This window comes from Tetrahymena thermophila (assembly GCF_000189635.1).
Source record: "Tetrahymena thermophila SB210 genomic scaffold scf_8254406, whole genome shotgun sequence".
Taxonomy (NCBI): domain Eukaryota; phylum Ciliophora; class Oligohymenophorea; order Hymenostomatida; family Tetrahymenidae; genus Tetrahymena; species Tetrahymena thermophila.
The window spans coordinates 695,095-722,830 of NW_002476188.1; the positions used below are offsets into that span (position 1 = coordinate 695,095).

At 22.1% G+C, this 27,736-nt stretch overlaps 5 protein-coding genes across 5 annotated transcripts; all 5 read right to left on the reverse strand. All coding sequences in view use genetic code 6, as the record gives it.

The window, feature by feature from the left end:
* Positions 1 to 4,525: 4,525 nt before the first annotated feature.
* TTHERM_000248238 (transmembrane protein, putative) lies at positions 4,526 to 4,846 on the reverse strand (the record flags this gene model as incomplete). Its single annotated transcript, XM_012799947.1, has 1 exon — positions 4,526 to 4,846. The coding sequence occupies one exon, from the start codon at positions 4,844 to 4,846 to the stop codon at positions 4,526 to 4,528; it is 321 nt and encodes a 106-aa protein (XP_012655401.1).
* An 822-nt stretch (positions 4,847 to 5,668) lies between these two features.
* On the reverse strand, positions 5,669 to 6,160 carry TTHERM_000248239 (transmembrane protein, putative; the record flags this gene model as incomplete). The annotated part of the gene is made up of 1 exon (XM_012799948.1): positions 5,669 to 6,160. One exon carries the CDS (start codon positions 6,158 to 6,160, stop codon positions 5,669 to 5,671), a length of 492 nt encoding a protein of 163 aa, XP_012655402.1.
* A 1,566-nt stretch (positions 6,161 to 7,726) lies between these two features.
* On the reverse strand, positions 7,727 to 12,698 carry TTHERM_00248240 (SF-assemblin/beta giardin family protein; the record flags this gene model as incomplete). Its single annotated transcript, XM_001023854.2, has 2 exons — positions 7,727 to 12,068; positions 12,409 to 12,698. 2 exons carry the CDS (start codon positions 12,696 to 12,698, stop codon positions 7,727 to 7,729), a joined length of 4,632 nt encoding a protein of 1,543 aa, XP_001023854.2.
* Positions 12,699 to 17,491: 4,793 nt separating this feature from the next.
* On the reverse strand, positions 17,492 to 20,837 carry TTHERM_00248250 (YLP motif protein; the record flags this gene model as incomplete). Its single annotated transcript, XM_001023855.2, has 3 exons — positions 17,492 to 17,562; positions 17,613 to 20,215; positions 20,548 to 20,837. The coding sequence occupies 3 exons, from the start codon at positions 20,835 to 20,837 to the stop codon at positions 17,492 to 17,494; spliced, it is 2,964 nt and encodes a 987-aa protein (XP_001023855.2).
* Positions 20,838 to 21,874: 1,037 nt separating this feature from the next.
* TTHERM_00248260 (YLP motif protein, putative) lies at positions 21,875 to 27,391 on the reverse strand (the record flags this gene model as incomplete). Its single annotated transcript, XM_001023856.2, has 1 exon — positions 21,875 to 27,391. The coding sequence occupies one exon, from the start codon at positions 27,389 to 27,391 to the stop codon at positions 21,875 to 21,877; it is 5,517 nt and encodes a 1,838-aa protein (XP_001023856.2).
* Positions 27,392 to 27,736: the final 345 nt, after the last annotated feature.

Consider the following 27,736-nt stretch of genomic DNA (forward strand, 5'->3'; position numbering starts at 1 on the left):
ATTTGATCAGCAAATTATTATATAATTTTTATACCTTCTTTCTCCATATAACTAAGGCTGATAAAAGTAGAGACAATCAAAATGATAGAAGGTAGTAGTCCAATAAAAATAATAGTTATCTGAGTTTAATTTTTTTAAAAAAATCCATAATTTTTGGATAGACATTTATTATTATTATCATCTGTTGTTGTATATTATGCTTTATCTTAATTCATTTGCTTCTTTTTTATTATAATTTACACAAAATAAAAGTCTTATTTTTTTCTAATTTTTCAAAAGTGTTTATTTAATAAATACATAACGTAAAGCTAGCTAACTAACAAACATGTATATTTTTGAAATACATAAATAGGTTAATAATTAATCAAAATCATTTGCATATTTTTAAATTTAATAGATGGCAAATCAAATGTCTAATACATAATTAATTAGGAAATAAATAAGTGATTTGATTTATATGCATACCTACTTTTATCTCTACTTAAATAAATATTCAAGTATATCATTTGTTCTTACACTTATTTTTTTTAAACTATACCACTTAATTCATTTCATTCTTTAATATAAATATTATTTGGTTAGAAAAATATTATTTGAACAAAATTCAATAAGTATGAATGAATCATGCTTAAAATAGATTGAATCAATTTCTTAAGCAAATTTTATTTGTCTGCTTAAAAAACGCAAGGCTACTCAAAGTTAAAATTGTTTAGTTAAATCCTCCAATTGATTAAGCTTAAGCATAACTTTTCATAAACTAGAAAAAATATACTAAAATAACGAACATAAATTTTTTGGCATAAATTTCATAATACTCAATTATTAAAGTTAGTATGATAAATAATGCAGACAATAATTTATTTCTGTCCTCCTGCTTTTATATATGATTGAATTCAATCAATAAAAAATAAATATAAATATATTATTTCAAATAGAAAAAATACTTACAGCGGAAATGTTTGAAAACTTTGAATTCAGCTTCTTTAATTAACAAATAAAAAAACTGATTTAAAGTAAATTTTCATATCAAAAAATTCAAGATTAAAAAATATTTATCATAATTTTGGCTTATTTATTTGCTCATTTTTAATTCAAAAATGAACAAAAATATATAATTTTATAATATTCATTTTTAATATTTTAATTAAAAATAAAAAAGAAGAACTGTAATAATATCAGATTTTATTATACTTAGACGTAAATTAAAAAATTGCTTGATTAATAAATATTGATTAATTGATTACTAAATATTTCAATTAATTTACTGAAGCGATGACGTAACTTATGTTTTCAATTATTTTATTTAAAAATAATGAATTAAATTACATTTTAAAAATAATACTGTTGTTTAAAATATAAATTAGCCATTTTAATAATAAATAAATAAAAAGATAAATTTCGATATTACAATAATATTTTATAACTTAGTATACATAAATTATAAATAAATAAATTTCGATATTACAATAATATTTTATAACTCAGGTGAGTTAGTATATATATGTAATGAATTAATATATATTTTTTATGTATTACTGTTGTTTAAAAATATAAATTAGCCTTTTTAATTATAAATAAACGTAGATATTAATTATAAAACACACATAAGTTAGTAAACAAAGATATGTATGGTAAATATTTTAAATCATTCAAAAATGCTCTACAACCATTGGCGAGAAATTATTTTTGATATGTTCTCTATTATTATAGATGTATTGTAATAGTTTTTCTTCAGAATAAAAAAAAGTAATTATTTATCTTCCTTTTTCATGAATATTTTGCAAACCTGAATGCTCTTCTAAATTTTATGTTTCATTTAAAACTAATACAAGTAGCTCAATATCCAAATCAATCAGTAGTTTACACAACCTTTAGAATTTATTTCTATCAATAAAATTCAGATTTTGATCTGTGTAGTATATTAGATAAGTATAATAGTTTTTACAAAGATAAGACTATTACAAACAATTTTGGTTGTATTTACTTTAAGTTACAAATATAGTTTACTTTTCACTTGAATCCAAAATAAATTATTGTATGCAAGTCTATACTCCTTACAAAAAGACCTATTCGCCAGTTAAGCGCTTTGCAGTGTTTTAACATTATACTTGAGTTGTATTTTTATCTTAGCTACTTTCTCTTTTTTATATGGGTAATTCACTATTGTTAATGCTTTTAGCTCTTTAATACTTATTATGAATATTGTATTCGTTTTAGTTCTTTATTTATAAAAATGATTTTTAATTTGAATTCAACATCGGGCTTTCGTGTAAAGCATTGAAATAAACTTCTTACTCAGTATCACCAATTAATTCTAGTTGATTTTTAGCTGCTTAAAAAATATATTATGCTTTGTTGTTATCATTAACAACATTAATTTAGGATAAAGATGTCTGTAATGTTTCATTTTACATATTATTACATCCATTTTGTGTGATTTAACTATTTAATCGTTTTTTTTAATTATTCTCAAGTTATTATTAATTATAATTATAGCTACTAATATTAGTATTATTATTGCTATTGTCTTACTACACTTCACTACTTTCGTAAATAGGTAAAGTAAAAACAGAATCAAAAGAATATTCAGTAAATTAAGTCTGTTTCAGAACATTTGAGGTTTCGTTGTATGATTAAATATTATTGTTTATGAATTTTTTGCTGGTTAAAGAAAACTTTTTTTTATAAGGAGTTTCTAAAAAAAAGCTATCTAACTTGAAATTTTAATTAGAATCTTAATTTTAATTAAAATTATTATTCTTTAGAAAATGTCTTGAGTTTTATTTGTCATAAGAATAAAAATTATGTTTTGAAAATACTTAATGATTACTAGTTTGGTTTTCTATAATGTTATATTTGTTTAAAGGAGATACAGTTGCTTGTTTGCTTTTGAACTGCTTCGTTTATCCAGTATTACTTCTTAAATTAAATTTTTCTGGTTAATTTTTAGCTTTTTTTAAAAGTAGTCCCATAAAAATCTCAGAAAAAAATGAAATGTTGGACTAGATAGTTTTTATTGAAGTTTTACTTAAAAATTGACTATATATATTCTCTTCAAATGAATAGAGTAAAATTCCAAACGAATCACTTTGTTTAAATAGGACGTGATTTACAAAGTCATTGCACAAGGCGTAGAACCTTTTTTTGAAATAACGATTGTAACAGGTGGATATTATATAAACATTGAAGCTGCTATCCTTTTATTGATTATATTTATTAATTTTATCATCTAATTCTGTACTTTAGATATTATTTTCTCTGAAAATTTGTGAGAGTAACATCATTTCCATTCTTTTTAAGTAAGGAAGATAATATTTACATTATTCTAATGAATTAGTGATTATTAAAGCTGCGTTGTAATAATTTTTTTATTGTATTTAATGCTAGGCTTGTTGTATAGTGCAGTATTAAAAATAGATATCTGAACAATAATCGAATATGTTTTACTGATTTACTTTTGTCTCTTTTCTAATTTTGTAAAAACCCTCTCTACTCTACTACTGTAATTATTATACAAACTATTACTCTTTTATAAATTCTTATTGTTTTTTATTATGGTCATGTTATGGGTAGTTATCAAAAGATTCTTCCTCAATCAATTAAATATTTTTTATTTGTTATTTGCTGTTGTTATTATAATATAATTATTCAACTAAAAATTAGGATTTGTTATTTATTGACATTTAACTTTATCTATTTATTAAAGTGTCATCCTTTTTCTCAATATGTAAATCCTTTTCTATTTTAAATTTTTAAAAAGAATAACGGTTGTTTGTTTATTGATCATTTATTTGCACTTCTTAAATGCTCATTAAATTTTTATCTTCATCGTCTTTTTATTTTTTAATTTAATGCGATTTAAATATTTTATCAGATTGGACTTTTTCACAAGTATTTACTTTATTAATTTCAATTTCTTATTTAAAAATTTAATTTTTTTAAGAACTATGAGAGTTGAACAACAGAGTCCTATTGTAAGTTGTTTTTGATCTTAAATTGAAATCTAAATTAATGTGATTTTAGAATTTTAAAGAAAGCTATCTTTACCTTCTTTTTGCTCCATTTATGCTGAATCTTTATATTGGAGATAAAAGAATTAATGACTCATTGTTGTTATTGCTACTTACTAAAATCTTATTTTACTAAACTAGGTAATCTTTTAACATCGTTCCATTTTAAATTTTTGCCTGAGAAATATGAGAAAATGATTAAAATAATTCAGGTTTTTTAGATTTTTTTGCTTCATAAATATTGATATAATTCTATGTTAAAATATTTAAAATAAAATTAGTTTGATTATGTGTTTTGCTTTAAAATCTACCCTTTAAAAGATTATAATAATTAATAATTTCTCTTTTGTAAGAAGCAGGCAAGTAGAGTAGACTGACAACTATATTTTCTAATACAATATCTTCGAAAACATCCCAGAGATTGAATTCACTTTATTTAATGTAAAAAGATAATGCGCTTTGGTAGTTTAAACTTCGGTTAAATAAATTCCAAAAAAGCTGTTCTGTTTCTTAACTCATCTAATTATTAAAATTATAAAATTTAGTCTCTTCTAAAAATTCATTTAGAACCATTTAATTTTCATTTTTATTAAATTTATTTTAAAATATAGCTCTTAATTTAGCTGTGTAAGTGTTTAGTTTACCTTAAATGTCTAAATAATTATTTTCGTGTGAATATATACCCAACTCATATTTAGAATAAATTATAGATTTTCCAAAATTTTCTAGAGCTTCTTAGTATCTTTCACAATTATAATGAATAACGCCCATGTTATTATGACAAACTCCCAAAGCACGGAAATTTCCAAATAGTTTAAAATGCTAAATTTAGTCATTTAAATTCAGCAAAGAAGTGCTTTCATTATCTTTAAAAAATTTTTATGTTGTAAATCTTAAAATTTTAAATAGATTCTAAAAGCTATTTAAAAGCTCTTATGTATCTTTTGAGAAACATACGCCTTCAAAATCATTGTCTATTTACTCATCTATTTAAACTAAATTATTATACTCACTTTATATTTGATTATTTATAGTTTTTACCATTATAATTGAAGTTATGTTTTTTTGTGCTTAAAAATTAACATTATGAATTGAATTTTCTGCTTATTTTGTATTTAAAAAGCGAATTTATTTAAGAAGCTATGTCAGATGAATTACTGGGTGAAGCAAATGTATTCCGAGCTAAATTGAATAGCATATTTAAACAATTAAAATGATTATAAATATGCACCAACTCATGTAAGTAAATATTTAATCATAATAATAAATTTTATTTTTGAGATTTTAAGCATAGACTAGCATATTTTCTTTTGAGAGCACGTCTAAAAAAAGATAAACAGTTTTAATTTAAAATTTTTTAGATGGATTAATAGATTTTAGAGTTTCGTAGCTTGGAACTTTGTCTACCATGGTGATAACATTCAATATGGCAAAACAGTCAGTGCCGTTACTATTATACTCAAAAGTTTTTTAAGTATTTTAAAATAACTAAATCAAATCTATTTTATCGGTTTCCAAAAGGATATCACCAGAATTTTAGCTAATTTATTCCAAAAATATTTTGGCTTCATTTTAATCTTGCAGGTATTTAGTTTCTATGTCTTTAACATTCAAAATTTCTGAGTAGGATTATTGAATTTCTGAAAAATAAACTACTGTCAATTATTTTGGATCTAAGAGCATTTAAAACTTAGAATTTTAACTGAAATTTATGAAATAGCTAGGTATAACTTGTAAATTTAATGTTATACATAACAGCGCATAGATATAGTTATCTGAGTCAGGATTTTAGTTTTCATATTTAACTCTTCTTTAGCAAAAATTTGTGGCAAAATACTATGATCCATTCCCATAGTTTATTTAGGGGGGGAAAACTACTGTTGAAATACTATCAATAGTTGGTTGATAATAAAACCTGCATCTGATATCTAATTTATATGGCCCAACATATGGACAATCTTAAGGAATTTAATAATATTGAAAAGTAGTATTTGTGCTTGTATCGTATATAAGTCCATCATAATTAAAGCCATAATAAATAGAGCCAATTTGCATCCATCTAGAGCCTTCAACTAAATCATCATATTTTATTGCTTTCCAAGTAAAATCTACTAGACTAGCATTGTATATTTGTTACAATTCTGTTTCATCTAATAAATCTAGAGTTGCTTTGCTAACCTGGTGCCTAATTTTGAATATATGCAAAAATCATTTATTTTTATTCTAGATAAAATTCCTAATTTAGCTTTTCAAAAATAAATTCTTCTTCTTTTAATATGTTTGATAATAAAAAACTTACCATACGCTAGTAAGGAGAGGATTTCTCTTAAACATCTCTAAAACTTTAGGGTTTTCTTAGTTAGTGTATGTTCGATCCATATTGTGAATTGGAGGAGTATAATGTGAGTTTTGTTTAACTTTATTCAAAATTTATTTCCCAAATAATTCATTTAGAAGATTAATTTACCAAGCAATTTTTTAAACCTACTAATTTATCTAATAAACAACAGCCTGATTCTCCATTTTAGAGTTTTATATTTGATCTTAATACAAATCATTCGCAAATTTTTGAATTATATCTTCACACGCAATATTAAAAAACAGGAAACTAATAAATGTAGAAAGTATTAAAATTATTGTAGGAAATAAAGATAAAGCAATTATGATGATTTATGTTTAATTATCCTTAAAAATGTCTAAGCATTTGTAGTTTTTTTTTTAATTTTATTCTAAATACTGGTTAGAAAACTAAATCATACTAACTTCCTTATTTTATCTCTCTATCTTTAATCAAAAAACCAAAAGATTAGCTTTTATCACAAATTAATTTCTAATTCTAATTAATAATCCGGTTTTTCTTTATGTTAATACAAGTAATAATGGTAATAATATATTTACTCTTTTTTGTATATAAAAATTCTGATTTAGATATTTTACACTTAGAATTTGAGTTTTTTATGTAAATAATATTTCAATTTAACAAATATAATTTTGTTGATAAACAAATAATTCTGGTTTTTATTAACATTTCTTATAGTTTAAATAAAAACTGATTTTATGGTAATTGCTTTAGATTTAAGAATTATAATTTTTGCAAATACTTTTAAATAAGTTTCTGGTTAATACCAAATACCATTAATTCTAATGGGTATCATAAATTATAAATATATCAAAATCTTAATTTATTTCCATTATCGGTAATATTACTATCAGTATTTAAATGATTATTTAAACTATTTTTTTTAAAATAGTTTTTTAACATTATTCAAATACACTCACTTTTCTAGATTTTTAGGTTCCATTTAATTAACAGGTAAAATTATTTTTTTAAAGTGATTTAAATATGTAAATATAAGAAGAAAAGAAATAGGTAGAATACAAAAATTAGCTTATATATATTTAAAAAATAATGATTTGTGTAAATAAACATTTGAGTTACAAAGCATATTTAATTTATTTAATTAAATAATGAAAAAAATAAGAAATTGCATAAAAGAAACTTAACTTTTTTTTGTAAAGTTCTTCTTTATTAATTAAATAAAAAAACATATTTTGTAACTCAAATATTGATTTACTAATATTTTTTAAATCAAAATAAGCAAATTTTTTTCTTCTGGCTATAACTATAATTATATATTTAAATAATTGTAAAGGGAGAAAAAATTTAAAAGATTATCAAGCACAAATATGTAATATGTGAAAAAAAAAAAACATATTCAAAAATGCTCTACGACTAGTGGAGTGTAGTAATTTTTAACATGCTCTCTATTATTATATATATATTGTAAGAGCTTTTCTTCAGACTAAAAAAATGTGATAACAGATCTTCCATTTTAAATATAATTTTGAAAATCAATGAATTCTTATTAATTTTATTACTCATTTAAAACTAAGACAAGCAATTCTATTTATAAATTGCTAAGCAACAAACATAATTCGTTTAGTAAAAAGCTGTTCTAAAAATGCAATTACTGATCTGTGAAGTATATTAAGAAGGTATAATTTTATTATAATTGTTTTGGTTTGTTTTTGTTTGATTTATTTTGTGCAACATAAATTGCTAATTTTTCATCTGTATTTAGAATAAATTACTTCAAACAACTATTTACACCTTAATGAAAGATTTATTCTTGGGTTGGAGTGAAGGTATTTTTTTCTTTGACTTCATCAAAAATCCTTAAATTTTTCTAATTTTATTGATTTGAATATGGCGATTGTTAACCTTCATTTTTAGATATGCTTTAATTCATATTATAATTATTTAAAGAATTTTAAAATATTTTTTAAGTTTAATAAAATGAATTTTCTTAAGAGTTTAAAATATTTAATTTTTCTTATTCGGTTGTATTTGAGTTATTGAATTTATTTGTTTAGATATAATTTTGCATATTATAACTTTGCAAAATTTATTCTGGTGTATCTACTTAACTCTAAATGTTATAGTTATTATGAGGGCTTTAAGCTACATCTTGCTAAAGGGTGGAGTCAAATGATGATAACGAAGATTATTAAGAATAATTATTCATCAACTTTTCTTCTGTTTAACCGTCGTTTTAGTTATTCATATTGAATAAAAATTTCTAATACTCAAATTTAGAATTTTAAGGAGTTACATTATGTTATATCAAATCTTTATTTAATTAATTTTTATGGAAGGTATGTTAGAAATTAGTTGTTGAATTTTAGTAAGATGCATTCAAGGATTCTTAAATAACTGTTTTGTTATTAGGGCTGAGAGTCTACTATTCTTTATAGTTTTGCTTAATCTAACTATCTTATAGTTAAAAATTTTACTGTTCCATGCTAAACATTTACTAATTTTGTTTTGAATGCTTCCTATTTGAAAATATTTAGAATAAAATATCTTCAAAGAGATTTAGGTTCGATTTAACTGATTTGATTCCTGTTAAATTGGCAATTTAATGGAATATTTTTTCTTTAAATGAGTATTAAATTAATCCAAAGCTATCACTTCCTTTGAATAGTATCTCATTAATGAGATCATAGGATAAAGCAAATAGTCTTTTTTTAATTGAATGACTACGACAAACTGATATCATACACACATTAAAATTACAGCGAGTTAAAAATTTATATTTGCAATAAGTCTCTTGCAAGTCTTAGCTTTTTATTTAATTTTACTCAAATATTTCTCTTAGAATTTTTAATTGTGTCTTTTTTAAATACGGAAGATAATAAAAGCATTTTTCTAAAGCGTTTGTCAGAATATAAGCTGCATTCTGATAGTTTTGTTGCTTAATTTAAAATTAAGCTTACTAAATTGCACAAAACTAGAAATAAATATCAGAACTGAAGTTATAAATGCTTAACTTATCAACTTTTTGAATCTTCCTGACTTGATAAAAAATTGGCTTATTCTTTCTTAAGAAGCTAGGAATGTTGTGCTTTTATTTAAATAGAATCTTAGAGAAATTTTACTTAGTGCTATAATTACAATTCAAAGCAGTAATATTCTACACACTATTCTCAATTAATTCTTTATTGGTGTTTTTAGATTTTAGCAAAGGATCTCTATTTGAACTTTTAGGGCTAAATAGGGTTTAAGAAAAATTTTTCTCTCTTTGTGAGTATTAAAAAGTAAAAACTTCATTTTATTGTTTAAAAACAGGAGAGTTTTTTGGTTATTGATGAGCTTTATTAAATTAGCTTTTTATTTAAGTTTTTTCTTTATGTTGAAACTAATTTAATTAATCATTTTAACTTAGATAGTTTTAAGCAGTTTCTTTTTGATTTTAATCATCATATTTGACTGATTCTTACATATCATAGGCCATATTTAGAGTTTGCTATCTTTGAATTTAAGCTGGATTTCTTGATTAAGAAATAGTATTTCTTTTTTATAAAATAATATCTTCAACTCTATTTTTTAGGTAATTGCTAATAATTTAAGACTGATTTTTATCTCTTATTTTTTAAACAGGTGCCATCAAAATCACTGATTCATTCATATTGTCTACCTTTATTTCTATTTATTTTTTATCCTTAGTAATTTTATGATCGTTTTCATCCATATTTGATTAATTAAGCAAACAAGATTAATAAAGACTTTTCAACCCTATACTCTATTTATTTTCAAAGTTTTGCAAATATAGAAAATTTAATTTATTCATAATACTATCAACTTCCTTTATTTAATTTTTATAAAGCTTTCCTTTTGATAAGGCATAATAATTTATAAAATCTCTCTTTAAAGATGGAGGAAGATAAAGTTAGCTCAAACTCATATTCTCTATAACTAAATCTTCATACATATCCAATAAATAATTATCGAATTATTATGAATATTAAAACAAGGAATCATAATAATTAGAACTTCTGTTAAATAAATTCCAATAAAGCTACTCTATTTCTAAGTGGAGTTGATAATTCTCATTAAAATAACTTTTAGCTTTTGATCTTTCTAAATGTTATAAAGCCTGCTTGCTCATATCTCTGTTGCCTTAAAATGATATTCTTTAAGAAACTGTATTTCTAAGATGCACTGTTTGTCTTTTTATATTGTCTTCAATATTTTTTTCGTTTTTATCTTATGAATAAATTTCTAATTCATATTTAGCACAAATTATTGCTTTTTAGAAATTTTGTAGAGCTTCCAGAAATCTTCCACAATTGTAATGAATAACACCCATATTATTATAACATACTCCTAGCGCTCTTTGGTTACCAAATTATTTGAAATGTTAAATCTAAATATTTAGATTTAATAAAGATATACTCTCATTCTCATTATAAAAGTTTTAAGTTGTAAACCTTAAAATTTTAAATAGATTTTAAAAACTATCTAAAAGCTCTTATGTATCACTAGAATAGCACAAGCCCTAAAAGTCTGCATCAATCTATTCATCTATAACTACTTGATCCTACTGAGTATGATTCTCTGTCGTTGTAAAACTGGTTTGTGACTCTACTAATTTAAAGCTTTTTTCATTAGTTTGAACTACTTTATCTTATTGCATTTATTTTTGATTCATAAATTTTATCTACTTGAGTATATAAGTTAGGTGAATAACAGGTTACAAAAGGAATGATCCAAGCTAGATAGAATAATAAATTTGAACAATTAAAATGATTATAATTAAACCCCAGCTTATGTAAGTAAAAAGTTAATTATAATAAAGAATTATTTCTTCTAGATTTTTTGCATAAATTTGCATATTTTGTTTAGAAAGAACATCTAAAAATAGGTAAACGCTTTTCAATTGAAATTTTTTAGCAGGATTAATTGATTTTAAAGTTTCAAATTTTGGTACTTTATCTACAAGAGTTACAATATTTAAAATAGCAAAACAGTCTGTACCGTTTCTATTATATTCAAATGTTTTTTGAGTATTCTGATAAGGAGTAAGTATATCTATTTGATCACTACTTTACAGAATGTAGTTTTTGTATGGGCTAACATTTTCTAAGAATATTTATGATTGTGTTTAATCTTGCAAGTATTAAGTCTCTATTTGTTAAACAGTAATTGATTGAGATTGTTGCACTGATGACAAAGAGCTATAAACTACTGTTAGTTATAGTGGATCTAGCAGCATTTAATATTTAGAATTAGAACTAAAATTGTTGAAATACGCTGGTATTACAGATAAGCTTAATGTGATACACAGCACGCAATAAGGACCACTTGAAGAATTAGGATCTGAAGTTGCGTACCTCATAGTCCTTTAGCAAAAATTACTGGCAAAATAATAAGTTCCAAATCCAAAATTTAGCTAAGGAGAAAATATTACTGTTGAAATGTTATCAATAGTGGGTTAATAGTAGTATCTACATCTAATATCCAGCCTATATGGTCCAATGTAAGGGCATCCAGGAGGAATTTAGTAGGCTGCATAAGTAGTATTGTTACTCGTTACATACATCATCCCATCATAAGAAAACCCTAAATAAATTGCTCCAATCTATAACCATCTAGAACCTTCTTTGGAGTTATCATATTTGATAGTTTTCCAAATATAATCTAAATGTGTTGAATGGTACACTTGTTCTAATTACTTTTAGTCTAAATCTTCTAAGTGAGCTTTATTAACTTAATGCCTATATGAATATTTTAAATTAAAATCAATATGATAAACAAATTTTTGAATTTTAACAAGCTAATTATAATATTCATAAATGACATAATTCATATTAAAAATGATTAAATTTTTTAATTTCCATACAAACTAATTAAAATTATTCATTTTAAAAATAATTTTATTCTGAAGAATTTAAAAGTTTTATTATATTTATTAATAAAATAACAATTGATATTTTTTAATTAAATTGATTAGTTGTTTGAAATGAATAAAAATACTATTGAAATTTTAAATTAACAAGAAAATAAATTCATTCTTTATTGAGTTAGTGATATTTTATATTAAAAAAATGTAATTACCAAACACTTGTATAAATTGGGTTCTTCTTAAAAAGTGCAAGAACTGCTTTATTTTCTTAATTAGTGTATGTTCTATCTATATTGTGAATTGCAGGAATGTATTTTTTATTCTTTCCAACTTGGTTAAGAATCTCTTTTCCAAAAAACTAATTAATCAGATTTATTTGCCAAGCAATTTTTTAGGCTTGCTAATTTATCTGAAAAAGAACTGCTGAGTTTTATTATTTCGAGTTCTAAATTTAATCTTGATAAAGCTAATCTGCAAAATCTTCAATTATGCTAATGCTCATCTTTTAAAAAACCGTTAAGCTAACAAAAGTAGAAGTAATTAAAATAAAAGTTGGAAATAAAGAAATGAGGATAATAACTAGCTATGTCTAATGTTATTTTATCCAGCTTTGTCTCACTTCTTTTTATTTCTATTTATTTGCTTATTTATCTTATAAAGGTCCTGAAAATTACATTTTCTTGTTTACTTTAAAAAAAGAAAATAATTATCTTGTTTTTACTTTTTTACTATTTTTTGTTTTATTATTTTTGTTTAATATAATATTTAGATCTCTACTAGAATTTTTTTAAAGCTTTAATGTATGATAAACTGACTTATCAAATGAATTAAAAACCTAAATAATAAACTTTTGATTGATTTAAAATTTTTTTCGGGGTAATATACGAACAAACATTTTTAAAGTAGCTTGCTTTTTGCTTTCATAATCAATTAATGTAATAAACAATTATTTATTGGTAATTGTTTTGTCAAAAAATTGTATTTATTGATTATTTTATAATCAACATTGAAATAATAATTTATTATTAAATGTCAAAAATCAATTAAAATCAGTTAGGATAATTATGCTTTAATATTAAGTTTTATAGTATTTATCTAAATAAAAGTAAAAAAATATAAAATACCAAATAATACTACTTTTTAATGTTGACTAAAATGATAATTATTAAAAAATTATAATGTTTATCTCATTAACGAATAAGTAAAGGAACAAAATCAACTTGGGAGTTCCAGAAATGAAATATTACTTTTTTATTTTTTTGAGCAGATACTGTAACAATAAAATAGAAAGGGCAAAATTCGTTCATTCAACTTAATAGGATATAAAATAAATTAACTTCGAGTAAAGAATTTTTAAGTTTTTCAAATATTTTACATATTTTATTATGAAAATAAGAATCTTGTTTACGTCTTATTTATACAAACAACAAATAGTGATATAAATGCAAAAATATACGTTCAAATTGTAAATTCTTGTTAACAAATTTATTATAATAAATAGAAAATAATTAATTTCACTCATAAATTAATTCTAAATTTTATTTAAAATAAAAATTTTTTTATATTTGAAAATATTGATTTAGCTTAATGAATGTTGGCCTTAAATAAATACTAATGAAATAAAATTATTCAATCAAGAAATTTATTTAAATTTATTAAGAAAAACATTAGATTAATACAAGAATCATCATTTTTATATAAGAAAATATCAAATCTTCACTCCCCACAATAAATAGATTTAATAAGGATGGGGGCTAAGATGAAACCAATATTATTCCTTTAACAATAATTGATTAATAAATAAAATTTGCAATTTTTAAACAATAAAGATCATAAAAAAAGTAAAAAATAATCAAATTTAAGCTTTTTTTATCATCTCGCATGCAAAAATTTAACCAAATAATCATGTAATAATTTATCCATCGATTAAATTTTCGATTTATAATTTTGTAAGTAAAAAATCAGAAAAATTCAACAGCTATTGATACTAAAGAACTTTTAATATGTTCCCTATTATTTTAAATGTACTGAAGCAATTTTTCTTCACTGCTAAAGAATAGGACCAAGGATTTATCATCTTATTAAATATTCTCATGGTTTTCTAGATCTTCTATAAACATTTTTTCATTTACTGCTAGAATGAGCAACTAAAAATCTAAGCTAATTAATAAGCTACACAATTCATTTAAAAGATCTTAATTGATCAATTAAAAATATTTATCTGTAAAATAAATTAAAAATCCCTATTAATTTTTAGAAGTGCTACTAACTTTTTATTTTCTTTGAATTTACTTGTGATTTTTGTATGAGAGGTATGTTGATAATTTTTCATCTGAATTCAATATATATTTATTCAAAGCAGCTTTAATGATTAGGTGAAAGAGTTATTCACCCGAATATTAATTTGCTACAATTATGAATTATTTATTTTTTTATTTATAATTCTTGCTATTTAATTTAAATCTATTTCTTAATTATTATTTGAGTGAGATGTTAAAATTAATTATTTTTATTATCTTTAAATGTAGGAGATAGTAAATAGTCTAGTGCATTTTAATTTTCGCTACAACCAAATAAATGATTGAAATCAAATACCTTTATTCATCAGTTTGTTAGTTCAGCTAATTATCTTTCAATTTTCTGTTTTTTATATGGGTAATTTACTATTGTTAATGCTTTTAGCTCTTTAATACTTATTATGAATTTATTCATTTTATTTCTTAATTTATAAAAATAATTTTTAATTTTAATTCAAAAATGAACTTTCATGTAAAGGATTGAGATAAACTTCTTATTTAGTATCAAATATTAATTATAGCTGATTTTTAGCTGCTTAAAAAAATTATTATGCTTTTTTGTTATCATTTATAACATTAATTTAGGATAAAGATGTCAGTAATATTAATTTTATTTACCAAATAATTCATTAGACAATTAATTTTACAAGCAATTCTTTAATCTATTAATTTATTTAATATACAACAGTTTGATTCCCCATTTTAGAATTTTACAAATCATTTGTAAATTTTTGAATTACATCTTCACAAGCAACATTAAAAAACAGTAAACTTATGAATGTAGAAAATATTAAAATTATTGTAGGAAATAAAGAAAAAGCAAATATGATTATTTATGTTTGATTATTCTTAATCTGATTAATACAAAATACAATTAATTCAATTCTATTGGGTAGTTTAAATCTTAAATATATCAAAATTTTAATTTGTTTCCATTATCTATTATATTACAATCAGAATTAAAATTATTATTTAAACTATTTTTTTTTAAATAGTTTTTTAAAATTATTCAAATATATTGAGTAGGTAAAATTATTTTTTTAAAGTTATTTAAATATGTTAATATAAAAAGAAAAAAGAAAAAAATAGATAGAATACAAAAAATTAACTTATATAATTAAACATTTGAGTTACAAAAAGAAAATTTATTTATTTAATTAAATAATCAAAAAAATAAGAAATTGCATAAAAGAAACTTAACTTTTTTTTGTGAAGTTCTTCTTTATTAATTAAATAAAAAGACATATTTTTTAACTCAAATATTGTTTAAATCAAAATAGGCAAATTTTTTTTTCTGGCTATCATTATAATTATATTTTTAAATAATTGAAAAATGACAAAAAATTTAAAAGACTTTCAAGCACAAATATGTAATATGTGAAAAAAAGAAATATATATTCAAAAATGTTCTACTATTAGAGGAGTGTAGTAATTTTTAACATGCTCTCTATTATTATATATATATTGTAAGAGCTTTTCTTCAGTCTAAAAAAATGTGATAACAGATATTCCATTTTAAATATAATTTTGAAAATCAATGTATTCTTATTAATTTTATTACTCATTTAATACTAAGACAAGCAATTCTATTTATAAATTGCTAAGCAATAAGCATAATTCGTTTAGTAAAAAGCTGTTCTAAAAATGCAACTACTGATCAGTGAAGTATATTAAGAAGGTATAACTTTATTATAATTGTTTTGGTTTGTTTTTGTTTTATTTATTTTGTGCAACATAAATTGATAATTTTTCATCTGTATTTAGAATAAATTACTTCAAACAACTATTTACACCTTAATGAAAGATTTATTCTTGGGTTGGAGTGAAGGTATTTTTTTCTTTGACTTCATCAAAAATCCTTTGATTTTTCTAATTTTATTGATTTGAATATGGCGATTGCTGACCTTCATATTTATTTAAGCATTGATTCATATTATAATCATTTAAAGAATTTTAAAATATTTTTTAATTTTAATAATATGAATTTTCTTAAGAGTTTAAAATATTTAATTTTTCTTATTCAGTTGTATTTTAGGTATTGAATTTATTTGTTTAGATATAATTTTGCATATTATAACTTTGCAAAATTTATTCTGGTGTATCTACTTAACTATAAAGGTTATAGTTATTATAAGTGCTTTAATCTATATCTTGTTAAAGGGTGGAATCAAAAGATGATAAAGAAGATTGCTAAGAAACTTATAAATTATTAAACAATTTTTCTTCTATTTAGAAGTCATTTTAATTATTGATATTCAATATAAATTTTTTTTACTCAAATTTAGAATTTTAAGTATTTACATTATGTTATATCAAATCTTTATTGAATTAATTTTTATGAATGGTTTGCTAGAAATTAGTCGTTGAATTTAAGAAAGATACATTCAAGGATTCTTAAATCACAGTTTTGTTATTAGAACTGAAAGTCTATTCTTTATAGTTTTGCTTAATCAAATTATCTTATAGTTAAAAATTTTACTATTCCATGCTAGAATGCTACCTATTTGAAAATATTTAAAATAAAAGATCCTCAAAGAGATTTAGGTTCGATTTAACTGATTTAATACTTGTAATATTGACAATTTAATGGAATATTTTTTCTTTAAATGAGTATTAAATTAATCCAAAATTGTCACTTCCTTTGAATAGTATCTCATTAATGAAATCATAGGATAAAGCAAATAGTCTTTTTTTAATCGAATGACTACGACAAACTGATATCATACACACATTAAAATTACAATGAGTTAAACATTTATATTTGCAATATTTCTCTTGCAAATCTTAGCTTTTTATTTAATTTTCCTTAAATATTTATCTTAAAATTTTTAATTGTGTCTTTTTTAAATAAGGAAGATAATAAAAGCACTTTTCTAAAGCGTTTGTCAGAATATAAGCTGCATTCTGATAGTTTTGTTGCTTAATTTAAAATTAAGCTTACTAAATTGCACAAAACTAGAAATAAATATCTGAACTGAAGTTATAAATACTTAACTTATCAACTTTTTGAATCTTCCTGACTTGATAAAAAATTGGCTTATTCTTTCTTAAGAAACTAGGAATGTTGTGCTTTTATTTAAATAGAATCTTAGAGATATTTTACTTAGTACTATAATTACATTTTGAAGAAGTAATATTCTACACAGCATTCTCAATTAATTCTTTATTGTTGTTTTTAGATTTTAGCAAAATATCTCTATTTGAGTTTTTAGGGTTAAATTGGCTTTAAGAAAAATTATTCTCTCTTTGTGAGTATTAAAAAGTAAAAAGTTCTTTTTATTCTTTAAAAACAGGTGAGTTTGTTGGTAATTGATAAGCATTATTAAAATTGCTTTTTATTTAAGTTTTTTCTTTTTCTAGGTACTAATTTATTTAATCACTTTAGTTTAGTTAGTTTTAAGAATTTTCTTTTTGATTTTAATCGTATTGTTTGTTTGATTCCTTTATATCATATGTAATATTTAGAATTTGCTATCTTTGAATTTAAGCAGGACTTCTTGATAGAGAAACATTATTTCTTTTTTATAAAATAATATCATCAACTCTATTTTTTAGATAATTGCTAATAATTTAAGACTGATTTTTATCTCTTATTTTTTAAACAGGTGCCATCAAAATCACTGATTCATTCATATTGTCTATTTTTATTTCTATTTATTTTTTATCCTTAGTAATTTTATGATTATTATCACCCAAGTTTGATTAATTAAGCAAAAAAGGTTAATATAAACTTTTCAACCCTATGCTCTATTTATATTCAAAGTTTTGCAAATATAGAAAATTTAATTTATTTATAATGCTATCGACTTCTTTTAATTGATTTTTATAAAGTTTTCCTTTTGATAAAGCATAATAAATAATAAAATCTCTCTTTAAAGATGGAGGAAGATAAAGTTAGCTCAAACTCATATTTTCAATAACTAAATCTTCATATATATCCAATAAATAATTATCAAATTATTATGAATATTAAAACAAGGAATCATAATAATTAGTACTTCTGTTAAATAAATTCCAATAAAGCTACTCTGTTTCTAAGTGGAGTTGATAATTCTCATTAAAGTAACTTTTAGCTTTAGATATTTCTTATTGTTGTAAACCATGCTTACTCATTTCTTTATTGTCATAAAATGATATTCTTTAAGAAATTGTATTTCTAAGATGCACTGTTTGTCTTTTTATATTGTCTTCAATGTTTTTTTCATTTTTATCTTATGAATAAATTTCTAATTCATATTTAGCACAAATTATTGCTTTTTAAAAATTTTGTAAAGCTTCATAAAATCTACCGCAATTGTAATGAATAACACCCATATTATTATAGCATACTCCTAGTGCTCTTTGGTTGCCAAATTATTTGAAATGTTAAATCTAAATATTTAGATTTAATAAAGATATACTCTCATTCTCATTATAAAAGTTTTAAGTTGTAAACCTTAAAATTTTAAATAGATTTTAAAAACTATCTAAAAGCTCTTATGTATCACTAGAATAGCACAAGCCTTAAAAGTCTGCATCAATCTATTCATCTATAACTACTTGATCCTACTGAGTATGATTCTCTGTCGTTATAAAACTGGTTTGTGACTCTATTAATTTAAAGCTCTTTTCATTAGTTTGAACTACTTTATCATATTGCATTTATTTTTGATTCATAAATTTTATCTACTTGAGTATATAGGTTAGGTGAATAACAGGTTACAAAACAAATGACCCAAGCTAGATAGAATAATAAGTTTAAACAATTAGAATGATAATAATTAAACTCCAACTTATGTAAGTAAAAATTTAATAATAATAAAGAATTGTATTTTCTAGATTTTATGCATAAATTTGCATATTTTGTTTAGAAAGAACATCTAAAAATAGGTAAACACTTTTCAATTGAAATTTTTTAGCAGGATCAATTGACTTTAATGTTTCAAATTTTGGTACTTTATCTACAAGAGTTACAATATTTAAAATAACAAAACAGTCTGTACCATTTCTATTATATTCAAATGTTTTTTAAGTATTCTGATAAGGAGTAAGTATATCTATTTGATCACTACTTTACAGAATATAGTTTTTGAACTGGCTAACATTTTCTAAGAATATTTATGATTGTGTTTAATCTTGCAAGTATTAAGTCTCTATTTGTTAAACAGTAATTGATTGGGATTGTTGTACTGATGACAAAGAGCTATAAACTACTGTTAGTTATAGTGGATCTAGCAGCATTTAATATTTAGAATTAGAACTAAAATTGTTGAAGTAAGCTGGTATTACAGATAAACTTAATGTGATACACAGCACGCAATAAGGACTACTTGAAGAATTAGGATCTGAGGTTGCGTACCTCATAGTCCTTTAGCAAAAATTACTGGCAAAATAATAAGTTCCAAATCCAAAATTTAGCTAAGGAGAAAATATTACTGTTGAAATATTATCAATAGTGGGTTAATAGTAGTATCTACATCGAATATCCAGTCTATATGGTCCAATGTAAGGGCATCCAGGAGGAATTTAGTAGGCTGCATAAGTAGTATTGTTGCTAGTTACATACATCATGCCATCATAAGAAAACCCTAAATATATTGCTCCAATCTATAACCATCTAGAACTTTCTTTGGAGTTATCATATTTGATAGTTTTCCAAATATAATCTAAATGTGTTGAATGGTACACTTGTTCTAATTACTTTTAGTCTAAATCTTCTAAGTGAGCTTTATTAACCTAATGCCTATATGAATATTTTAAATTAAAATCAATATGATAAACAAATTTTTGAATTAAAAAAGTGAATTATCCTATTGATAAATGACATAATTCATGACAAATGATTATATTTTATATTTTCAAAAAAACTAATTATAATTATTCATTTTGAAATAATTTTATTCTAAAGAATTTAAAAGTTTTATTATATTTATAAATAAAATAACAATTGAATATTTTTAAATTAAATTGATTAGTTGTTAGAAATGATTAATAATACTATTGAAATTTTAAATTATCAAGAAAATTCACTCGTTATTAAGTTAGTGATATTTTATATTAAAAAAATGTAATTACCAAACACTTGTATAAATTGGATTCTTCTTAAAAAGTGCAAGAATGGCTTTATTTTCTTAATTAATGTATGTTCTATCTATATTGTGAATTGCAGGAATGTATTTTTTATTCTTTCCAACTTGGTTAAGAATCTCTTTTCCAAAAAACTAATTAATCAGATTTATTTGCCAAGCAATTTTTTAGGCTTGCTAATTTATCTGATAAAGAACTGCTGAGTTTTATTATTTCGAGTTCTAAATTTAATCTTGATAAAGCTAATCTGCAAACTCTTCAATAATATTTATGCACATCTTTTAAAAAACCATTAAGCTAACAAAAGTAGAAGTAATTAAAATAAAAGTTGGAAATAAAGAAATGAGGATAATAGTTAGCTGTGTCTGGTGTTATTTTATCCAGCTTTGTCTCACTTCTTTTTATTTTTATTAATATGACTATTTATCTAATAAAAATCCCAACAATTGCATTTTCTTCTTTACTTTAAAAAGGAAATAATTATTCTTATTTTTTGATTTTTATTATTTTTGTTTAATACAAAATTGAAATCTCTACTAGAATTTGTAAAATCTTTAATGTATTATTAACTAACTATTGTAATACAAAATGATTTAAAAACTTAATGAATAAATTTTCGATTTATTTGAAATTCTATTTGGGTGATATGCAAACGAATATTTTTTTAAAGTAATTTACTATAGCTTTGATGAAAAAATATTAAATATAATTAACAATCGTTTATTGTTATTAGTTTTGTCAAAAAAATTAGATTTATTCACTAATTTATAATGACCATTGAAATCATAATTTATAATTTAATGTCAAAAATCAATTAAAATCAGTTAGGATAATTATGCTGTAATTTTAAGTTTTTATAGTATTTATCTAATTAATAGCAAAAAAAATATAAAATTCCAAATAAAACCTCTTTTTAATGTGGACTAAAGTGATATATTCATCATCAAATATGTAAAAGAACAAAATAAACTTGTGAATTCTAGAAATGAAGTATTATTTTTATATTTTTTTAGCAGATACTGAGACAATAAAATAGAAAGGGTAAAACTCTTTCATTCAACTTAATAGGATACAACATAAATTAATTTAGAGAGAATAATTTTTAAGTTTTTCAAATATTTTACATATTTTATTAAGAAAATAACAATCTTGTGTCAACTTAAACAAACAAAAATAATGATATAAATAATATAATATACATTCTAATTGTAAATTCATTTTAATAATAATAAATTGAAAATAATTAATTTCACACCCATAAAATGATGTTATAATTCATCAATTGATTAAATTAAAAAATTTTGTAAGTAAAAAATCAGAAAAATTCAACAGCCATTGGTATTAAAGAACTTTTAATATGTTCCCTATTATTGTAAATGTACTGAAGCAATTTTTCTTCACTGTTAAAAAATAGGACCAAGGATTTACCATCTTAGTAAATATTCTGAAGGTTTGCTTGCTCTTCTATAAAATTTTTTTCATTTACAGCTAGAATGAGCAACTACAAATCTAAGCTAATTAATAAGCTACACAGTTCATTTAAATGATCTTAATTGATCAATTAAAAATATTGATCTGTAAAATAAATTAAAAATCCCTATTAATTTTTAGAAATGCTATTAACCTTTTATTTTCTTTGAATTTACTTGTGATTTTTGTATGAGAGGTATGTTGATAATTTTTCATCTGAATTCAATATATATTTATTCAAAGCAGCTTTAATGCTTAGGTGAAAGAGTTATTCACCCGAATATTAAAATTTGTTAGCAATTATGAATTATTTATTTTTTTATTTATAATCCTTGTTATCTTAATTTAAATCTATTTCATAATTATTATTCGAGTGAGATGTAAAAAATTAATTATTTTTATTCTCTTTAAATGTAGGAGATAGTAGATTATCAGATACATTTAAATTTTCACCACAACCAAATAAATGATTGAAACCAAATATTCTCTTTTCATCGTTTTATTAGTTCAACTAAGTATCTTTCTTATCAATCAATTTTGTTTAATCTAAAATTTCCTTCAAAATTAGTTATTGTGATTATTAATTTTCATTATTATTAATTTAAAAGATATTTGCTTATAAATTTGGATATTGATTTTATTTACTCAAAGCCTTTTCATAATTATAATCAAACTCTATTTTATTTATTTTATCATTTTATAAATTAGAATCAATTTAATCAACAATTTACTTTGTGTAAATTCTATCGTTTATTACTTTTTCTGTAATTTAATTTATGTTAGTTTTATAAATATAATTTTCATTTACGATTTAATTTTATTTATCACTTGTGATGTCTTTTTAGAAAAATGAAAATGATTATGGCTAAAAATTTTAATTTGATAGCATTTTTAACTCTTATTTAGATGATATTTAAGTTTGGTCATGCTCTTAATTATTTTGTTAAATAAATGAGTATTCAGCAATTTTATTTTTTTGAGAATTTAGATCTTGATGTTTCAGTCTACTGCTATTAAGTGTTTAATAATTTTCACTAGAGTTTTCAATTTATTGAATAACTCTAATCATGTTATCGTTTTTTTCATGTTAATCATTTATTAATTTGTCCCCTTAGTATTAATATTAATTTTATAAATTTTATCTAATGTCCGATGTTGCAGACTATTTTTTTAAGTTATCTTCTTTCTGTTAATCATTTTAATAAATTAATAATTAATCTTAAAAAATGCATTTTTCCCTGTTAGAACTTAATTAACAGAAAAGAGAAGCATCATTTATTTAATTTAAATTAACAATTTAACAAAATGAGTTAAAATCTGATTAATTATCGTATTAATTGCTAATTTTTCTCCGATTTGAAAATAATTAGCAGGATTACTAATTTTAATCATTTTCAATTTTTTAATTATTTTGTTAATTTAGTAATTCATTTTTCTAAAATTAATTTTACATGCTTAAGTTATTATTCAAAGGAAACATCTTAGAGTTCAATTAGTAATTTTGTATATTTTAAGGATCATATATTTAAGAATTTTGTCGATCATTTTTTTCAAAAGATTTAGTTATATCTTTTGTTTAACATTAACTATTAAGTTAATTTATCTTTGATTACTGTTATTATGCTACATCACTTTTGTTGTTCTCGAGTTTATTTTTCTTGTTATTTACAATAGTTTATGAAGCCAAAACAGATTCTATTGAAGAGCACGATGAATCACTACATTTTAATACATAATTATTATCTATTTATTCCTCTTATACATTATAAGATGTAAAAGAATTTTTTAAGATGCCTTCTCTTCCTTCAAGGTTCAGTTTATTCCTATGACCTTTAATTTAAGAAAACTTTTAAGAAACAAATTTTCCTCCAAAAGTATGATCTAACTAGTTTGAATCAATTCCATTTAAATTAGCATTTGAATTTTCTATATTATTGATACCATTATGAATTATAAAAGATGTTTTTTTTGGCTAACTTGAATTTTTTTACGATTTTAATTTAGTTTCTGTTGAATATATAGTTTATCTGTCAAAAAAATTAGTGCTTTATTTTTTAAATTCTAATTTTTCTTTATTATTAAATTAATTTTTATCATTTCTTTACTTTTATTCTTTATCAAAAATTTTTAAAATTGTTTTTTCAAAAAAAAATGGGTTAGACTTGATAATTTTTATTGAAGTATATGACATTTACTAGATAAAAATACATTCATCAAAAGAATAAGAAAATAAACCAAATTAATCTTCTTCTTTAAAAAGGACTTCGTTAACAAGATCGTGAGACAAAGCATAGACTCTCTTTTTATAAAACTTGCTATGGCAAACTGATATTAAGCATACTTTATAAGTAAAGTCAGTGAATGATAAATATTTTTCATTCATATCAGTAAGCTCATAACTTTTGATTTTTTTCATCTTGAATGATTCATTTAATAATTTCAAGGCCAACCTTTTTAAATGAGGGAGATAATACTAGCATTACTCCAGTAAATTAGTTAAAATTAAAGCTGCTTAATATGGATTTTACTAAATTAGTTGATACTTAGCTAGCTAGATTGCATAGTACTGAAAACATATATCAGAGTTGAACTCATAGTGGGAAGTTTTGTTATAATTTTATGCTTTCCTTACCTAAAAATACAAATCATTGTGATTTTAGGTTATATGATTACTTTACTAAGCAATTCTATAATTTGATACATTTGTTTAATTTGATTAACTTTGAGTTAGGCTTTTTTCTTTTTAAATATTTAGAGTAGTTTTTGATTGATTAGGTTTTTTTGTGCCAAAAATATTATAAATTTTATTTTTTTTCAAATCAGAGTATCTATCCAACAGTTTAATAGGTGAATCTTGGTTATTATTAACACTCTTTTAAGATTATTCACCTTAAGTTTTAAAATTGAAGATGTTATAGATATGAGAGTTGTTATTAAAATTTTTAATATAACTGCTTTAACCTAAATATACATTTTCTTTTGTAACATTTTCTTAAAGTATCCTTGCTGATCTTTCCTCACTCATTTCTAGAAAAGAAGGAGGATATCTACTATTTTCTGATTTATAATTGCTTACATTATTGTTATTTATAGTTTCATTTCTTTAAATTGTCCTAAATTTCTTAATATCAAAGTTTCTGTCAGTAGTACTTTATTTATTTTTCAAATTTTAATTTATATTTTACTATTTTATCATTTCGTTGCTTAAAAGCTGGTCAATTTAGCTAAAATTGAGGTTTTGTAAATTTTTGCTAATACTTTTTTTAAAGGATTTTGTTATTGGCGAGAGCAAAGTAAAACTTTTTAATGTTTCAGAATTATTGCCTAAAGGTGTTATATTTTATATTTACGAGGTAATGTCAAATATCTCACTTTAATTCTTACCTGGCGATGATATTTATTTTTTATACAAGCTTGATTAGTTGGTTTAATACTTTTCTTATTCTTTAAAAAATTGTTTTTTTTTCATATCTTTTAAGTAAAGCTTTGCTAATTTTCTTAGTATATTGCTTGCCTCTTCAAATTTATTTTAGCGAAAATAACCCAACAATATGACATAGTAGTTTATCATTTCTCTTTTATTAGAATTCTATAAATAAATTTAGCTAATACTTGTTGTTTCTAATGTAATATCCTCAAAGATATCCCATAAATATAAATTTTATTCATCTAAATAGCAAGAAAGAGCCTTTAAATAATTTTAATTTCTACTATACAAGTTCCAGTAGAGTTAATCTTTTTCATTTATTTATTATTACCTATATATAAAATATTTTAATTGATTTTTTTTCAATTATTATTTTTCAGTTGTTATACTTTATTATTACTACTACTACATAAAAGCTGGCATAGACTAATCAATCTAAGAGTTCGTACTAAACAAACTACTTCTCAAATTAATTGTAAATCTTTTAATTGTATTTGATAAGCTACTACCTTCATCATTATCAGAATACATATCGAGTTCATACTTTGCATAAATAATAGATTTTTGAAAATGTTCGATCGCTTCTTAAAATCTACCACTATTGTAATGAAGTATTCCCATATTATTATGACAAACTCCTAGTGCACGATAGTTACCAAATTATTAGAAATATTGAATTTAAATATTTAAATTGAGCAAGGAAATACTTTGGTTTTCAGTATAAAGGTTTTGAGTTGTAAATTATAATATTTTAAATAAATTCTAAAAGCTGTAAAGCAATTCTTAAGTATCACTAGAGTAACATACTCCTTCAAAATCAGAGAAAATATGGTCATCAATATGAATTTAATTGTCTTCATCGTACGAGATATTCAAAAAAGAGTCATTTTAATAAGTAACTTCTTAAAGTTTGGTACTTTGTATTTAGATTTAATTTAAGATATTAGTGAGATGTATTACAGGTTGCATCAAATATCTTCCAAGTTATAGTGAATAGTAAAACTGAACTATAAGTATACAAATAATGAGTCCCCAGCTAGAATATGTAAATAGAATCTTGTAAAATTGCAACGTAGAGTACAGATTTTAAGAGAACTGTTCCATTTTTTCTTTAGAAAGAACATCTAAAAATAAAAAAATATTTTTTAATTAGTATTTGCTTTGTGGGTTTACTGATTTTAAAGTTTCTAATATAGGAACTTTATCTATCATTGATATGATATTAACTATTACGAAACATGCTGTTCCGTTTCTTTAATATTCAAAAGAGTTCTAGTTATAATCATACTACTAAAAAATATCAACTGAGTTGCTGTTATTTAAAATATACTATTTATATTAATTTATGTTATCAATAAATATTTTAGATTAATTTTAATCATTTAAATAATCTGTTTCTACTTATTAAATTGTTAGAATTTGATCGTATTTTTAACTTTATTAAGAATTATATACAATAGTTTGGGTACTAGGATCTAACAGCATCTAAAATTTAGAATTCTACCCAAAATTTTAAAAATACTGAGGAATTTATTACAAATCTAATGTAGTGCATAATATTGAATATAATTTGCTTTCTAAATTAGGATTATCTTCTATGAATTTTATATGCCTTTAGCAAAAAGTACTACTTAAATACGATGAACCATCTGCATATTATATTTATGGAGGAAAAGTGACAGTAGAAATATTATTAGCAGTTTCACTATAATAAAATCTACACCTGATATCTAATTTATAAATTCCATCATATGGGCAACCTGGAGGTTTTTAATAGTTAGAAGGAGTTGTGTTATTCATACTGGCCATGTAAATAAGTCCATCGTATTAATGGCCTAGATAAAGTTCTTTTTAGCTTAGCCATCTTGTAGTTTAAATTTTATTGTTAAACAAAATAGCCTTCCAAATTGAATCGATACGTGTTGCGCCAACCATTTGCTGCAATTGTATTTAGTCAAATTCTGATAAATATCCCTGGTTCACAAGATGCCTTTTTATATAAAAATAATTCAGATCACAAATATCATGATTTGCTTTATCTTTGATATTATTTCTTCTACTTTTGTATGTTTATAAATACAATAAAATAATAATGATAACTAGCTAGCTACATAACTAATATACAAATAAAACAACTACTCAACTAATATTTTAAATTACCAAACACTAGTATAGATTGTATTCTCCTTAAATAACTCTAGAACTTGTAGATTTTCATCATTATAATAGGATCGATCAATATTATGAATAGCAGGTTTATAATGAAAATTTTATTTTACT